Source organism: Nicotiana attenuata, chromosome 3 (genome assembly GCF_001879085.1).
Source record: "Nicotiana attenuata strain UT chromosome 3, NIATTr2, whole genome shotgun sequence".
NCBI lineage: Eukaryota > Viridiplantae > Streptophyta > Magnoliopsida > Solanales > Solanaceae > Nicotiana > Nicotiana attenuata.
Genome location: NC_031991.1, coordinates 19,693,763 through 19,712,474, shown reverse-complemented (window position 1 = coordinate 19,712,474; position 18,712 = coordinate 19,693,763). Strand labels below are relative to the sequence as shown.

Sequence of the window (18,712 nt, the reverse complement as noted above, 5' to 3'; positions counted from 1 at the left end):
GCTCCCTGCTACGACTGGTATATCTCAAACATCGGAATTTCAAGGATTATAGAATGAAATGCAGGCGATGCGTTTACAACTTTCATCAATTATGGAGGATACCGGAAAGAGATTTGAATCCTTGGAATCCACTCAAAATCAGTTCCAATCACAGCTAGATGAGGTCAAAGAGGTGAGTAAGAAGTTGGGTTTCATCATGGCAAACATGGGTCTACCTATGCAAGCTCCGTCGAGGCCGTCTACACCATCTCCGGTGACTGTCAATACCCCCTTGCAGCTGACTCTTCACAACAAACCCCCAACCCTCTGCTCATGCGGTACCGGCCATCTATGAACATGGTGGAGTGTCAGGTACTAAAACTCTAACTACTTCACATGCTATGGTCACCCTTCAACTTTTCCGGTTGGGAGGGGATTTACATTTCCACCAACCCCTTTGTTCACCAGTTCCCCTTTGTTTCAGAACCCGATTTACTCTTCTTCTTCCCCCTGTTACCTACCCCTGTTAATCCTACTCATGCTGCTAGCCCTGATTCTCCCCAGAAAACCTTGAAACCCAAAATGAACTTTCCAGAATTTGATGGATGTAACCCCCGTGGTTGGCTCAGAAAGTGTGAAATTTTTTTTGAACTGTATAAAGTTCCTGAACATGAGAAACTAAGCTATGCTTCCATGCATGTGAAAGATAAAGTGGATGTGTGGCTGGATAGTTATTTGGTGAACCACAGAGGAAGAATATCTTGGCAGAAGTTCTGTTCTGAAGTTTGTAGGAGGTCTGGAAACATTCGACCACAAGACATTGTGGACGAATTCAACAAAATCAGACAGTTGGGTAGTGTAGATCAATACTAGGAAAAGTTCAAGGAACTCACTAGTTACATGACCATCATTAACCCCTTACTAAATGAAACTCACTTTGTAGCCAGTTTCATTAGTGGTTTGAGGCCAGAATTGAAACCTTTAGTGAAGTTGGCTAATCCTACTACCATTATGGATGCATATGAGGTAGCAAGGCTGTATGAGGAATCCTTTGCTGCTTTTGCTACTCTTATTCCTTACAGACCTACCCAAAATTTCCCTCACCCTAGACCATTGGCCCTTACTTATCCAAAAAACCCACAAAGCACCAGAACAGCCCAACTTCCAGCTCCTACCCAACCTTTAAGAATTACCTACCCTCACCAGAAAGCCCCAACCACAAGTAGAGTTCCCCTCAAACCAAACACCATGGAGAGCCTCAGAGAACAAGGACTATGTTATAAGTGTAAGGAAAAATACTTCCCTGGTCATCAATGCAAGCCAAAAACCCTCCATGCTATGGAGGGTGTGGAAGTAGAAGGAGAACCTGAAGTAGAGGAGTTTGTGGATGTACCTGAAACTTTAGAGGAAATAACAGAGGAGCAAGCAGAAGTTTCCACTAATGTTGTTATGGGGTTGAGCACTACTGGAGGAGCAACTTCCACCATTATGTTGCTAGGGTATGCCAAAAAGATTCCAGTAACTATATTGATAGACAGTGGTTCAACTCACTCTTTCATTGATCCACACATTGTTAAGTTGCTGAAACTTCCTGTATAACCAATGAAAACCCCTTTAAGGGTGGTAGTAGCCAATGGACAGACAATGTTTTGTGACAAAGAAAGTCCCTTATTCAACTGGAAAATGCAGGATGAGCAATTCATTTTCAAAATTAGCTTGCTCAAGGTGGGAGGTTGTGATATGGTTCTAGGGATGGATTGGATTGATCATGTAGCTCCAGTTATACTTAATACCAAGCCCCATAGTATAAGCTTCATGAAATATGGAAGAATGGTGACCTTGATGGGAGTTAATGATCAACCTTGTGTGTCAACTGTGGATACCAAAACTCTAGAAAGAATGCTGCACTGTGGCACCTGTGAGGTAATGGCTGAAGTAAGAATGTTGAACTCTGTCCAGCAATCAAAGGAACAGAAAGAGTGGAGCCTGCCGTGGAGAACTTGCTAGAAACCTTCTCTGAGGTGTTCAAGGAGCCAACGAAACTCCCACCTAAGAGGAATTGTGATCATGCTATCAACATGGTCCCAGGAGCTCAACCATTCAACTTAAGACCTTACAGGTATTCTCATGACCAAAAGAATACCATAGAGTTTATTATCAATGACATGTTGAAGGCCAAGACCGTGGTCCCTAGTCAGTCTTCCTTTGCTTCCCCTGCCTTGTTAGTTAAAAAGAAAGACTCAACTTGGAGGCTTTGTGTAGATTATAGGAGATTGAACACTTTGACAGTCAAGAATAAGTATCAAATTCCTATGATAGATGACCTATTGGATGAATTACATGAGGCTACTGTGTTTTCCAAAATAGATTTAAGGGCAGGGTATCATCAAGTAAGGATGAAGGTTAGTGATGAGCATAAAACTGCTTTCAGAACCCATCATGGTTTGTGGCAATTCAGAGTTATGCCATTTGGACTAGCAAATGCTCTAGCTACCTTCCAATCCCTGATGAATGCAGTATTTAAGGAGAAGCTCAGAAAGTATATACTAGTTTTCTTTGATGATATTCTAGTATACAGTCAAAATATGAAAGATCACTTGAGGCACTTGGAAATGGTTCTACAATTGTTAAAAAGAAATTAGTTGTTTGCTAGAAAGAGCAAGTGTGAATTTGCTCAACCGCAAGTGGAGTATTTAGGACATATTATTTCAGGAAATGGGGTAAGCACTGATAAGAAGAAAGTGTCAGCCATGTTAGATTGGCCCCAACCGTCTACTGTGAAAGAGTTGAGAGGTTTTTTGGGATTAACTGGATATTATAGGAAGTTTGTGAAGAACTATGCTCTACTTAGCAGGCCCTTGACCAACCTGTTGAAGAAAGGAGGTTTTCAGTGGAACCCTGAAGCTACTGCAGCTTTTAACAGTCTCAGACAGGCCATGACAAATGCTCCTGTTTTGGCCTTCCCTGACTTCAGCAAACCATTTATATTGGAAGTGGATGCCTGCAACTCTGGAGTGGGTCATGTTCTCATGCAAGACAAAAGACCTTTGGCTTTTATGAGCCAAGCATTGAGTACAAGACATCAAGGATTATCTACTAATGAAAAAGAGTTGATAGCTCTTTTATTGGCTGTAGACAGATGGAGGCACTACTTACATCCACACCATTTCATAATCAAAACTGACCATTTTAGCTTGAAGTTTTTGCAGTAACAAAAAATCACTACTTCCCTGCAGCATAAAGGTTTAACTAAGCTAATGGGATTAAGTTATGAAATCCAGTATAAGAAGGGAGTGGAAAACTTGGTGGCTGATGCTCTGTCCAGGAGAAATGAATTACAATCTTCACAATGCCTTGTATTGACACAATTACAGCCTAAGTGGTTTGATGAAGTGATAGCCAGTTATAAGGATGATCAGGAAATAGTTCAGGCTATAACTGCTATTAGTACCAACCCAAATGACTATGTGGATGTCACCTTACAACAGGGGCTATTGAGATACAAAGGAAGGGTGTGGGTTGGTAAACATGGTCAGCTCAGGCATCAACTCATCAACACCATACACAGTTCTGGATTGGGTGGTCATTCAGGAGTAATGGCAACCTATCAAATAGTGAAGTCAATTTTTATTGGCCAGCCATGATTGAAGATGTGAAGATGTTAATTCAAGAATGTGATACATGCCAGAGATGTAAGGATGAACAAGTTGCTTATCCCGGATTACTTCAACCTTTACCCATTCCTGAAAAGGCATGGGAACACATATCGATGGACTTCATTGAAGGACTACCAACATCTGAGGGACACAACACTATTCTGGTGATAGTGGATAGATACAGCAAGTATGCACATTTCCTTGCCTTGTCTCGCCCTTTTACAGCTTCTCAAGTGGCCAGAATGTTCTTGGATACTATCTATAAGTTACATGGATTACCTAAGAGTATTGTCTCTAATAGAGACAAGATCTTTATAAGTAACTTTTGGAAGGAATTGTTCAGAATCCTACAGGTGCAGCTTTTGTACAGCTCTGCCTATCACCCTCAAACTGATGCGCAGACAGAAAGAGTAAATAGATGTCTTGAAAACTATTTGAGGTGCATGAAAAATCATAGACCCAAGGAGTGGAGTAAATGGCTTGCCTTAGCCGAGTTTTGGTACAATAGTAACTATCGTTCCTCCTTAAAAATGGCTCCTTTAAGGTGATGTATGGGTATGATCCACCACAACTGTCTTTTGAACTTATTGCTCAAACTAAGGTGGCTGCCACTGATCAAATCCTAAAAGAAAGACAAGTGATGGCCAAAGTGTTGAAGGAAAACTTAGAAAAGGCTCAGAACAGGATGAAGCTTTATGCTGACAAAAGAAGAACTGAAAGAGAATTTGCAGAAAGTGATTGGGTATATCTGAAGTTACAGCCATACATGCAATCATCAGTAGCTGTGAGGAAGAGTCTGAAGCTAGCTTCTAAATTCTATGGACCTTATCAGATCATTAAGAAGATTGGTCATGTGGCTTACCAGCTGGAATTGCCTCCTACAGCAAAAATACACCCTGTTTTTCACATATCTCAACTTAAGAAGAAGGTTGGGAAGCAAGTTGTTCCCTCTGTTGATCCTCCAATTTGCTCCCCTGAAGGACAGCCTCTTGTTGAACCTGTTGGTGCTGGACAGAAGAATGGCGAGGAAAGGAAATCGAGCTGCTACTCAGATACTAGTGCAGTGGGCTAATTTGTTACCAGAAGAAGCTACTTGGGAAGATTACAATTTCATCAAGTCTCAGTTTCCAAACTTTAAAGATGAACCTTGAGGGCAAGGTTCTGAAGGAGGATGGATTGTCAAGAGTTCTGTTAATTTTATTTTTAGTCTATGTTATATTTTAGTGAGTAGTTTACATTATGTCAATTAGGTCCCTTAGTTTAGCTTATCTATTCCAATTAAGTCCATATGTCTGTTATCACAATTGGGACAGGTGTCAGTCCTAGAACTAGTACAAGGAATCCAATGTCATATTATTGTTATATACACAGAGCCTGTACCGTGGAGTCTTACCATATATGAAATTATCATTTCCTCTGATTCTCTCTCTCTCTCTCTTCTCTCTCCCTCTTTCCCTTCTCTCTATTCTCAATTTAGTAACAGAGCTCAGGTTCTGTTACATTGTTTACTTTTTATAGCCATATACATATATTATAGACAGTTAAACATATATTTTACATGAGTTATACATATATTATACATTAGCCACTTAATTTTAGTATAAGCGGTTCAGTGGACGGCTATTTGGGTTAATTCTTCTTTTAGATTAAGATATTAGGTGGACCATTTTTTGGGCTAATTCTTCTATATCCTATAAATTGCGGATTCAGGTGTAAAATAATCTATTATTCCACTATAAGAGAAAGGAGTGAATACTATGCGAAATAAATGAGTTTGATTGGATATTGCTTACTCAAAGTTAATTATAATATATGTAAGAAGAAAATTAGAGAAGTATAGGGCGGGTTTTTGTACCTCATGTGGCGCCAAATACCCCCAACTGATAGAGTGTAGCGATAACGTCTAATAAAAATTGGTCGGCTAATAGTGACTTGTTTTAAAGTAGTATGTAACGGCTATTGTAAAAGAAACTAAAGGCTCAAAATTCATCAAACAATGGCTCTCCTCTTCAATGCAAATCTCCTCACAACTCCTCCCAATTTCCACTCATCTGCTTCGCTCTGCAACTTCACCCCCTCAATTCCACTTTCCCATTTTAAGCAACTTCCCAATTACTCTTCTCTTAGTATTCGTTGCTCTACTAGTGAAAGCCAACAGAGTGAAAGCCAGGAATCCAATCAAGATGCACCAAAGAAGAAGAAAAGACTCTCTGAACAGTCCTCATGGGAAGCCAAAGATTCCGACGGCAACGATTATCTTTTCAGGCTTGGCGCTGAAGCCGATAATATGAATATCGCTGTTGGTGCTAGGGCTGGAGTCATCGATGATCTCTTCGCCGGCAATTTCCTTGGAAAAGACTGTAAAATACTTCAATTTTGCACTTTCTTTACAATTATCCTAATCTCTACAAAAATTTGTTCCGCTTAATTTTTTAATTTTTTTTCTGTGTTTGTCTTTTTTTCAGCGGATATTGTGTTTGATTATCGACAGAAGGTGACTAGGTCGTTTGCGTACCTTCAAGGCGACTACTATATTGCTCCGGCGTTTCTGGTACATTAATTCTATTGGTGGTTTTTTCAATTTGTTCCTTTATTTGTTTGAAAATTAATCAATTTGAGTTCCTCACACACATTTTTTTCTTTGTGTTCTTCATGTGAACAGGATAAAGTGGGTAAGTGCCGCCTTTTTAATCTTTCAACAGCTAATTCTACGCGATTATTGTACCTTGTGTATGAGTACTCGTGCTTCGGTGTACCAAGATGAGTTTGACTCTAGCATTTTAGTTTCCTTTCGAATCTTACTTTCTTGCTGGAGTGAATAATAGGGATCAGCTGTTTTTCTGATGCCTGCTTGACTGTGGATTAATTACTGTTCTGTTTGGCTCCTCTTTCTAGCTATCAGTAGAAAGACAACCTTTTCTATTGTACATTTTCTTTTTTGGGTTAATTCTGGAGAGAGATTTGACTAAGAATCTTTTGACTTTTGAGTGTTCAAGAAAAAGAGAATCATGATTTGCTATTATTTCAATTTATATAGGTGCTTTCACTTTAGCAGCTAAGGTGGTACTCAATCAACCTTGCGGCAAATTTAAATTTCCTTTAATAAGAGGCTATATAGAAAACTTGTCTTGATGTCTAATTATGGACTCAAAAGACTAATCTACGTTTTCCGCACCTGGTACATAACATGTTTTCTTGCAAAACTCTTTCCTTTCCTTTGGTTTGGATGTGTATCTGTAAGTTCTGCAGGTATAAAATTGGTACAGTAGTTCATGTTTTTGGAGGATTTAACATCTACACTTTTATTCAGATTTTAACTTGTGAACTTGTTATTTCACCCTGCACTTCTTTTATGCTATTATGGCAAGCAGAGCTTCCTTATTTAAAAGCATTGGTGTTTAACATTTTTTTCCTGGCCCCATTTCAATGATATGTTGACTCTTACACCTGCAGTGTGTCACATTGTGAAGAACTACATTTCTCATCTTTTGAACGCCAAAGTTCCACTGATTCTAGGCAAGTATGTTTTCTTTTCCCATTTTGTTGTTGGCAACTTTAGGATCTTTACATGTACCTTATTCTGAGAAAGTATTTTTTTATACAAGTAATATTTATTTTCTGATGGAGATTTGAAAGCAACAATTTCCTGCACTGCTGTTCCTACTAGAAATACCCTGCACTTCACATTTTATTCTAGTGCTGGACTATCTTAGATATTTTCTCTATTCTTTTACATTCCCTGATTCTGATAATTGCTTTACAATCAAATTTTTATCATAATTATAATTTTTATCATGCACATACCATGATCTTGATACTCCGTGGATATTGTTAGTTTTGCTGCAAAAGTTTTGTATTATGCTTGTTCAGCTTTTGAGCTGAATTTTAGGGGGATGTGAGAAGATATTCTTAAGATAATATTTTTTGTAACAGGCATTTGGGGAGGAAAGGGGCAAGGCAAATCATTTCAGACTGAACTGATCTTTCAGGCAATGGGGATTGAACCTGTCATTATGTCTGCAGGAGAACTGGAATCAGAAAGAGCTGGTAGAATTATTTCTGGTTTCTTTATAAATTGCTGAAGAATGGTTATAAAAAATTGCTGAAGAATGATATAGACAGGAACACTCCATACTTTTTGGACATATTGACCAAAATTCGAACTTGAGTAACTATTATCATCCTTGAATGAAAAAACAAAAAGAAAAACCACCTTGCAACTAATATTTCTGAACTGACAAGCCAGGGTGGCAATCTACAGTATAGACATACAAAAATGGCTTGTGATATCTTCCTTTCTGGGATATTTTTTAGTATGACTTGGAAAAAAGTTAACCATGTTGATGTCAGATTCTGTTTGATGATTTTTTAGATGCAAATGTGGACACATAATTGACTTGTCGTTATTCCTACTTTGATATTGCTCCCACTGTCGTATCTGGAAAGAGTCTGTAAATAAACCTTGGCTGCCTTCCATTTAAGTTTTTTTACTAGATCAATTATCACAAGTGCTATGCTTAGTTAAAGCATTGTCTTAGAGGAACCAAGATTTACTATTTTTGGTTCAGAAAAGTATAATTGGCTTTAATCATATATTTATCCAAGAGCTAGAGACCTTCACCTTCATCCAACAATTTTATAGGTTAGTATGAGAGAAGACATTTCCGTAATGAGACACAAAATTTATATGCATAAACTCTCTTTCCAACTCGATTTCAACGACTCATATTGTGACCATCTCGGATGGTGATCATACTTCTTTCATTTTTCCTGATTACCTTCAAGTGAAGAGCATAATTTTCCAATTTTATAATCTGTGTTTCTTTTACCTTTTTTAAATATATTTTTTACTTTTACAGGAGTTATTTATTTATTTTCTTTTTTATCTTTCCTCTAACAGGAGAACCAGGCAAGTTAATACGTGAACGTTACAGAACTGCTTCTCAAGTGGTCCAGAACCAAGTTAGAAGCTTTACTGCTTTTATTACTGGTACATGTATAAGTTTGTATGTCTAGGTTGTGTTATTCAATATAGGTTATGCTATGATTTTTGTTATATACTATGACTTATTAGCTGCTTTAATTTTGACACTTACATTTATCATTTCTGGTTTTCTGTTTTCCGTGACAATAGTTCTTAAGTAATAGATCTGTTTTTTTTTTTTTTGAATAGAAATGTATAGAGAATAAGTTACAAATGTAAGCTTATTTAATCTTACAACTTACAAATTAAAGTTTATCCAAAACATTAAATAACAAAGTTCCAAATGGATGTATGTGATAAATATGTACGCTCCTAATATTGCACACTATCTATTTCTTCCTTTCATGTTTTAAGTTCCACAATATTTTTCATTCTCCTAGGTGAAAAAGAAGCAAAAGAACACCACACACACACACACCCCAAGTTTAGATTGAGAGGCAGATGAAATTGAAACAATAAGAATAACACATCCATGATATTCCATGCTTCACTGAGAATGTGCATTTGGTCCACTGAAGAAAGAGCAGCTTCACAGCACAGGATATGCATGCATTGTCTGTTTCAGTTATGAACGACTGTTACAAAACATGCATTTTTAATTGCGGGTTCAAAAGTAGTTGCATTAATTCTCTCTCCACTTTGGCCTTTTGGGCATTTGGGGAGGGGAGTGATGGAATTTCCTACTAATAGTTGCACATTAGAATGATTATGAAGAAGGTTGTGAAATACTATTCCGCGAATTGCAGAATTTGTTCCACTTCATATATGCAGCTCACTAGTTGAAGTTATGAGTTATTGTGACTTGTTGAATTTTCTCTATTCCTGCTATAATTCTCTCTGAAGTCTTAACATTTAACTTGAACAATTAATGAACTGCGTTATGGTTCCTATTGCTTAACAGGGAAAAATGAGTTGTTTGATGATCAATGACATTGATGCTGGCCTTGGCAGATTCGGTAAGCTATATTATCTTTACTTGGATGTTCAAATCTACACTTGCTGGTTATTCTTTTTTCAGTTTCTATCAAGCGTCTCTTCTGTCTAAATCGTTGTATATCTTTTTGCTCTCTTTTTAACCAAGAAATAAATACTGTCATTAAAGAGATTGTTTCTTTTCCTGTGAAGGTAACACTCAAGTGACTGTCAACAACCAAATTGTTGTTGGAACTCTGATGAATTTGTGTGATAATCCTACAAGGGTAAGCGTTGGGCAAGACTGGAGACAAAACGATATAACACACAGGATTCCTATTATTGTTACAGGAAATGATTTTTCAACAATGTATGCTCCCCTAATTCGTGATGGGAGAATGGAAAAGTTCTATTGGTACGCCCCCCCCCCCCCCTCTCTCTCTCGCTTGTCCATTGGTTCATTGGTTTCTTTTCTTGCAACTTGGGAGTATCTATAGGAGTCACTTGTATTACAAGTAATATCAGTTAATGAAGGTCTAGTGCGGTACAGAAACCTCAATAGGTCTATCCTTCCTCGGTCTAATTTTTTCTAAACATGTTTCTTTGAAAAGGTAAGATAACTTGATAAATAAGGCCAGCACTAAGTATGTGCTGATGAAACTGTACAATGTTGGCAAAGCAAAAAACCCAAAAGTATTCCCCAGCTAATCCTGTAGTGAGTCTATTGTCTGTAAAATAGATTCAGCCTCATTTACATGTTCCAATCTACACCAAAACAAAACAAAAATATACAATTAGCCTTTAACATGTGAATAGAATTAGTAGAATCTTCAAAGAGATGTCATATTCCACCAAAGAGATTTACTCTTCCATTTCCTTTTCTAGTCCATGATCTCGTCAAGTCAGTTGTTTTCCTGGCATAGCCACTGCATACTAGTGATATTCAAGAAAAGCTGCCATAGTTGAAGAGTGACTTGGCAGGGATAAATTGCTGATGCTCTCTTCTTGACTCCCACACAGAAAACATTTACTGCATAATGCCAAGCCTCCCTTTTTCAAATTCTATTGCGTGAGACAAGCTTCATTACTCACTAACCATGTAAAACAAGCAACCTTGACTGGTGCTTTGGTCCTCCAGATTTGTGCCCATGGCCGAGCCTTTTGCAGATTCTCCACTTCTGTTAGACCTCTCTAGCATAAACTCACTTAGGGTGTCTTCACTGTTAGAAAGTCACTGGCAGGTGTTTAGAAGATTCAAAAATTCAGCAGCCCCAGTTACCTCCCAATCATAGAAATTCCTTCTAAAATCTATGTTCCAAATCCCATTAAGTCTGCTGTCAGCCAGAGAAAGCAATTTGTTTACTGCTTAGGAGAATAAATCTGGAAATAAATCTATCAAAGTAGCTGCACCAATCCAGTTGTCCAACCAAAAGAAAATATTCCTTCCATTGCCCACTTTGAAATCATTCCTAATTCTTGAAGCAAGGCCATAGTGATCTGATTTCCCTCCATAGGGTGTCTGCACATCTTTGGTTAGTGTGTTTTATTACTGTCATCAGACTAAGATGGTGCTGAGAAGATTACATCCAAAAACATGATCAATTGTTTTCCTGCCTAACTGTGCAGTGATCCAACAAAATGTATTATGGTATTCGCATCATTTACAAGGTCCATATTACACAAAAAGCTACGGAGATCCTTCCTAGATTTCATTTTGTGGACCACATCATAAATAAGGGTAGGACACCTATTTTTTTCGTTTGAACTAACTGGTGTTCATTTAGCGTTCAAGTTAACATCATGAACTTGGCACTTTCAAGTTTATGAAAATTACAACGCCGTTGTAGCTAATATTGGTAGTGATTAATTTATAAACTTTGGTTTCCGTGTTGATTTTAAATTATGATAACTGTTATACATAAACTTAACAAAAAATTCTCAGTTGATCAAAAATAATAATGCTAACCTATTTTTAAGAATTGGTTTTTGGACCTAACTCAATCTCAAAAGCTAGCCAAGACCATATAAGGAGACCACAACTCATTCCCTCAACCAATGTGCGACTTAACACTGTCCACATGCCTAGGACTGCACAACTTGGGCGTGAATTACATAAGGGGCCCAACATTGAGAAACACAACAACATGGGTCAATGTGCTTGGCTCTGATACAAGATGAAGAAATGGACCTTGAGCCTAACTCAACAGGATTGCCCAAGAGGCCAAGACCATATAAGGAGACTACAACCCATTCTCTCAACCGTTGTGGAGCTTGACAATATATAAAGCTTTTCAACCCTTTGGAAATAATTTATATGTCCTCCATGGATAACAATTTGTTGTAATGCATTTCATGGCAAGTAGTGACTATTTGCTCTTTCATGGTACAGGCAGCCCACCCAAGAAGACATCGAGAATATTGTTTGCAGAATGTACGAGAAAGATGGCATAACAAAGGATGAGGTTGCGACCATTGTTAATACATTCCCGAATCAAGGTGACTAACCATGAGAATTATTTTTGCAGCTCTCATGGCACATATTCAAAGTTTTGATGATTTTTGTGTTGGCTCCCACTTTGCTTTCTTTCCCTTGTATATCTCTAAAAGCAACACTATTTAATAGGTACAATCACTGTTTTGGTACAGAAACTAGGGCATGTTTCAGTTTTATCTAATAGATGGCCCAAGTATGGTGTGTTTAACACACTTTGGAAAATAAGGACTTATGATCTTGCACCATCACATTGCTGCATATGTTGTTATGGGACTATGTAATTGGTTAAGAATTGGTTCAAATATTACACTTCATGATCATAAACGGTTTATATTACTAGATTGTCATGTAGACAGTAGATCTAATGCAATATGCAAAGATGAGAAAGGTCCTTTTTCCTCTTATATATCTTGTTCATCTCTTGGCAGCATTGGATTTTTATGGAGCTATGAGATCTAGAACGTACGACCAGTCCATCCTAAAGGTAATCTAATTAGAGCAATATCATTTTACTTTATTTATTGCCTCTTTTACCTATAAACTACTCCTCTATCATGTTTCAAAGGTCTCTTCTTGTGTTTTTTTGTTGTGACAAATAGTTGGTTACATAACCTTCTCTCCTTTTTGTCACCTAAGATGAAAAAAAGGTAAACATCGTTAAAAAAATTCTTTATCAAAGTCTTAGATTATTGGGGAAAAAATGATTTAATTGTTTGTTTAATATCAATTTTCAAATTAGTTTCCAGATGATGGGAAAATGTGTAATTTGGTGAACAATGACCTTATTATGTCTGAGGATGGACAAAGATGTCAAGTTGCTGAATTATGATCATTGCTGCATTTGTATACCTGAAGCTAAGTGCTCTGTAAGATGCTTTTATGTCAGCAAAGGAGAAATGAATGAATAAATAAATAGATCCATGGTTTCTACTATTCTAAGGTTGGAAAACTACATTCCACATTTTCCTTTCTACCCTGAGAGACAAAAGTAGATGACCATGTTCAGGTATAGCTAAAAAGGTTCATGCTTTTTGTATTTTTTCCGATTTTCCCTAGATTCACATGATGGAAGATCCTTTAAGAGAAGTTCATTAATGTTGTGAAAACTTATCAGAAGACAGACGTGTATAAATTACTCTCTTCAACTCCCTTCCATTTACAAAGTTTATGCATTCTTTAATCAATGGTAGAAATCTTGGAACTGAAAGTACTTTTATTAGGAAATCTCTTGGGATTGAGGCATAGTTTTTGTCAATGTTGTAGAATAATGTTATCATTTTTCAGGAAAGTGTAGAGCGATAGAACTAGTAACAGTTGATGAGAACTCAGTATTATGTAAGAGACTTGCTAGTCTATTTAGTACCTTGGGGGCAATTCTTGTTGTTTTCAAAATCAGAGTCATAATACAAGAGTTGCCAAAATCATATGGAGGACTATTGCATCTAGTGCTTAAGATAAGATACTAATCCAATATCTATAGCATTCCTCTATGACGTCTGTTTCTCTGATTTGTTAAAACCAGCCAGCAGGCGTTGCAACTTTTCAAGCTGGTCGGTCATTCCAGCTCGAAGGTGCACAAAAGAGTGGGTTAATTACATAGAAGGTCGTTGAACTTATGTATAGTCTAGTTGCAGGAAAATCATCAAACTAATTTTTATAACAAAGAAATCACTCAGCTTTCACTAAATATCCTACAATATCAATTTGGCCAAAAAGCTGGTGAAGGTTAGCCAGAAGCCCAGAACTCATCCAGCACATTTTAAGATAACTTTTCCTTAAAGAAATCATTTTAAACTAGAAAATGCTCCCTAACTTTAGAGTAGCAGACTATAACTTAAAGAAAGGGCAGATTAATTAGCCCTAGATTAATCCTTGGAAATGAGTAAATCACCCACATACATGCATAAATCAGTAAATAAAAGGATTAATCCTAATGCTTAAATTGATCGATACCCCGCATCTCCATTGAAGCCATTAGATGTTTCCTATGTAATCCTAATGCTTAAATTCACAAAATGAACTCGAATGCAACCATTAGCCGTATGTTAGCCCTAGATAATGACTAAATCACACACATATATGCATAAATCACTAAATGAAAAAGTTGTTTATGCATGTCACTTTAATCCGATAATGACTAAATCACACACATGCACACATAAATCATTAAGTAAAAAAGTTTTTTATGCATGTCAATTTGATCTGATAAAAGATTGTGCATAATCAAAAATAAGTTATAATCTGCTCTTTTTAAGTGAGGGAGATTTTTTTTTACTTTAAAGGGATTTTTAATGGAAAGAATGATTATAATATGTGTTTGGATGAGTTCCGTTCGACGTTCACCGATTTTTGGCCAAATTGATATTCTAGGATATTTATGAAAGTTTTAGTATTTTTTGGTTTGGAAAAATAGTTTGATGGTTTTCCAGCAGCCAAACTATACGATGTGAGTCATGACGAACATAGGCCTCATCAATCTCACCATCAACTGTTCTTGCTTATTATTGGCGATTACAACTAATATATTGCGATTGGTTCTTTTTGACCTCAATGCTGCGCAAGTTTCTAACATAACGCTACCTTTCAAAGGCTTGATTAAATTTCAGTTACTTATTTGTGCTTTCTGCTTTTATGCAGTGGGTTGAAGACACTGGAGGTGCTGAAGATATTGGCAGAAGATTAATTCGTCAAAGAAAGAAAGGAGAACTTCCGGTTTTTGTTCCTCCAGAGGTAAGGCATTTTCTGTTTTCCTTTCTTTTTCATGAAAATTAAGACAGTGTCAGTGCAGTGAGCAATTCTATCCTTTTTCTTAGTGAAATTTTACAAACATGCTAAGCCACTAATCTTCTTTAGGTCTTAGAATAGTGCTTGGCCTGTGGTCTAAGCCACTAACCTTCATGAGATTTAAGAATAAGAGGTCGGAGAATAAGTGGGAAAGCGATATTTGAGAAGAGAAACCAAGTTTATGCAATGACTTAGCTCATGGAAAATGAATGTGCTTTTCTCCTGTAAAGTATGGGAAGACCTTTTCAGCTTCCTCCTCAAGAGTGAAATTTGAAAAGAAGTAGAGCATCTTTAATCTCCAGATGACTTAAGACCTAGTGTAACCTTCCATGAGTTTGCCCCTAATCACCTAACGTTTCAACCGAGCCCCGGGATGATGAAGTCTTCCAGCTAAGCGTGTGCCTGAAAACGATCTTCCTTTCCTTTCACCTCTTCTCTTGAACTCGATCATATTGTTTTCCCTTCTTCGTATCGAACTCACACAGCTCGTCCAAGATTCAATGTCGGCCCTCATCCAGAAAAAACAAAAAAAGAATCTTCAATGTCGGCCATGCTGTGACAATCCCTGAAGGTCTTCCTCACAGGCTTGCACCTTCGTAGCTTGGATTTCAAGAGCCAACTAGAAATGGATTCAAGCTACCCTTCTCTTCACCATAACTTAAACTTGCATTAATCAGTAGCTCAAATTGCCCCTGATTTTTTCGCAAGAAAAGTGTTAGGGCTAGAGAGAATAGTTCCTCTCTCTCCCAACGGGCTGGGCCTGGTTCTGCATTAATTGCTACCTGGCAACAGAATTTTAAGCATTATAGCATAACGAAAAAGGGTTATTTGTAATGCAGTAGTTCTTTCTCTTTGTTTTTCTTCAGGTCGTGCTCCTAAGCTTACCAATCTAAGGATGGACCTTCGTTTTCCCAATAAAGTCTAACATTGCACCTTTCGAGTAAGGTGTATTAACATTAGAAACAAAGTCTTGATGAATTCGAATATAGTAAGGTCATCCTCCATAGTGTGGATCATTTATGGATATTAAATTCATCAAGAGAAATTAGTCTCGTTGTTATCCTTTTTTCCCTTGTAAGTTGAAAGGAAGAGTTAGCAGACAAGATCTGTAGTAGCTCTAGCTTGCCTAGAAATTGTTTAAGGTTAAGGTTCAGTGGGAATTCTGCTGATCTTAAAGTGTGTTCCAAGTTGCCTAGTTGCCCATATTTGGTCAAATTGTTCTGCAGCTTCTTTGACTTTTCTGGTTGAAATAAATGCATTGTGTCAAAACTAGAGAGGGGGCTAAGTTGCTCCGACATAGCAGTTTAGGTGCCGCACCCGTGTCGACACGACACTAGTATGGGTGTGGGTATGGGACCCGTACCCGATATGGTCAAACAATTTTGGGTACTTTGACCACGACGGACAGAAAAATTCGAGACGAGATACAATTTGATTACCGAAATCAGAACTAAAACTAGGGTAAATTTAAAGAAAATAGCATATCTTATCTAGGAAATCAATCTTTTACTCATCTACAACTTGAGAATAAAAAGGAAATCCACACTTTACAAGCTATACGTAAGTATTCCACAAAATTTCTCATAATTAGAGAGATTTTTATTTTTTTAAATTATTTTTAGCCGGATCCCTGCACCCGTATCCGTACTAGGATCCTTTTCCCCGAATCTTAAAATTTACATCTTGAAAGATCCGACCTCTAGATCCGCACCCGTGTCGGACACCCGCACCCATGTCCGAGCAACTTAAGAGAGGGGTCAATTTAAAATGAAAGTATGGTGGTGACTCGACTCAATTCATCCCAAATTTGCTTGGGCCAATAGAGTTGGGTCAAATATGTAATGGATAACAGATTATAACACATCCCGCCCAACCCAAGTCCATTTCTTGAACAATTTCTCGTTACAATTGTGTATAAAGAATCTTTCTATCCATTTATTCTGTTCTTTCCTTCTAGTAGTTTAGAGAATTGAGTAACTTATTGAGTGCTTTGTAGCCTTAGGTCTTCACATAGGCGGGGTTGAGAATCAACTAGAAGACTACTGAGTTTTACCCTACTTCAGTGCATTTGAAGGTCAATTTGGGTTGAACCATTGCAACGGTCCTTGATTATATCACTTATCTAAGCTGTCAAACTTACTAACCTAACTTGTCAACCTTTACGCTAGTCTGATAAATTTAAGCTAATTTTGATATCTTATAGTATGCTTTACTCTGATGAGGATTAGTATAATCTACCTTAACATTTTTTCTCCCAACTAATCATTCGCTCATCTTGTCTGTTTTATTTTTCTTGGACAGCAAACGGTTGAAGCCTTACTTGAATCAGGATACTCTCTTGTCAAAGAACAAAAGTTGATTATGGATAGCAAACTTTCAAAAGAATACATGAAGAACATGGATGAATAGTACGTGACTATATGGTTTATAAAGGCTTGATATTATTTTGTGTACATCTTGATATTATCCGTAAAGGACGAACAGGAAAAAGGGAATCTAAGTTTATTTTTTCTGTTCTTTTTTTTTTTTTCTTTTTTGCAAAAGAGCTGAATATTTTCCTCTCTGTAATACTGAGGTCCCAAAATCAGGACATTCCAGAAACTTTTTTTGAGAAAAAGGATGTGAACTCCCTATTTATTGTTTAAGTAAATGATTTAAAGTCGTTGGCTTGAAGGGGAGCCTTGGAGCAACGGTCAAGTTGTTTCCGTGTGACTTATAGGTCACGTGTTCAAGCCGTGGAATCAGGTACTTACTGATACTTGCATCAGGGTAGGTTGCCTACATCACACCCCCTTGGGGTACGGCCTTTCCCCGACCCTGCGATGCTTTGTATACCGAGCTGCCCATCTAAAGTCGTTGGCGTCTGCTTTTATGATGGCCCCTGGTATTTTAAATAGTGTGACTATAAAGTAGGTACATATTCATCTCTCAAGGGCTAAAGTCCCCTTCTAATTTAATGTGAGTTAAGGTAGTTTACAAATGGACCATTTCCTTTCCCCACAGCCCCGCCATTTTGATGAGTATAGGATGATCTTGACTAACTGCACTTGGTACTTTTCTGATGGAAGCCTGCTTTCATTGGGCTCACTTATTGTGAGAAACCTGTTTTTGTATGGGGAATTACCAGCTATGTCCATTTATAAGTAGTTCATTATAAAAATTGGTCAATTGGTAAAATATTACTAAATTAGCCAAATTAGCCAATTAGCTATTTGTAGCAAAAAAAATATCAAATTTTTGCTTTGTTTTGAGTGGGTATTATTAGAATAGATTGGGCACAACTTAAGGAGCTTGAATCTCAGTTTTGGGATGATTTGGTGAAGTTTTGAGGTGGTTTGAATTAAAAATTCGAAGTAAAAGCTGAACATGAAAAAAAATGATATGTGTATCACACTATGTATCATTTGTGTATCACATATGTATCATATTTGTATCAATTGTGTATCACATGTATATCCATGTATATCTGTGCGTGAGATACATGCATGATACATGTTTGATACATGTGTCGCAGAAAACTTTTTTGAACTCGATTTAATTACGAATTTTGATACAAAACTAGTCCAAATCACCTCCAATCTTCCTCAAATTTTGTATATTGACTTATCTATATATTTTCAATGAATTTTAACTATATTGACTTATCTATATATTTTCAATCTTGTAGTGTGTACTTTATTACCAAGGGACCTGAGCGAATGTATAGGGTGAAAATTATGCAGGATCAGAAGTCGTTTCAATGAGTTTTGTGCTATAGAATCCTCACAATTCCAATTCTGTCAAGTGACAAGAAAATATGTATAAAATTTACAAAACACCAATTGATTATATCCTTTTCCCAAAGGCCTTTACCAAATACAGTAGCAGAGTGAAGAAATTAATTTACATAAACCAAACATCGAA

The 18,712-nt window shown here is 37.1% G+C and overlaps 1 protein-coding gene across 1 annotated transcript; it reads left to right on the top strand.

The window, feature by feature from the left end:
* Positions 5,581 to 17,440, top strand: LOC109223376 (ribulose bisphosphate carboxylase/oxygenase activase, chloroplastic). The gene is made up of 12 exons (XM_019387662.1): positions 5,581 to 5,995; positions 6,101 to 6,186; positions 6,298 to 6,307; positions 7,089 to 7,151; positions 7,569 to 7,682; positions 8,536 to 8,597; positions 9,521 to 9,575; positions 9,745 to 9,946; positions 11,921 to 12,027; positions 12,454 to 12,509; positions 14,663 to 14,755; positions 17,111 to 17,440. The coding sequence occupies exons 1-12, from the start codon at positions 5,632 to 5,634 to the stop codon at positions 17,216 to 17,218; spliced, it is 1,320 nt and encodes a 439-aa protein (XP_019243207.1). The 5' UTR covers positions 5,581 to 5,631; the 3' UTR covers positions 17,219 to 17,440.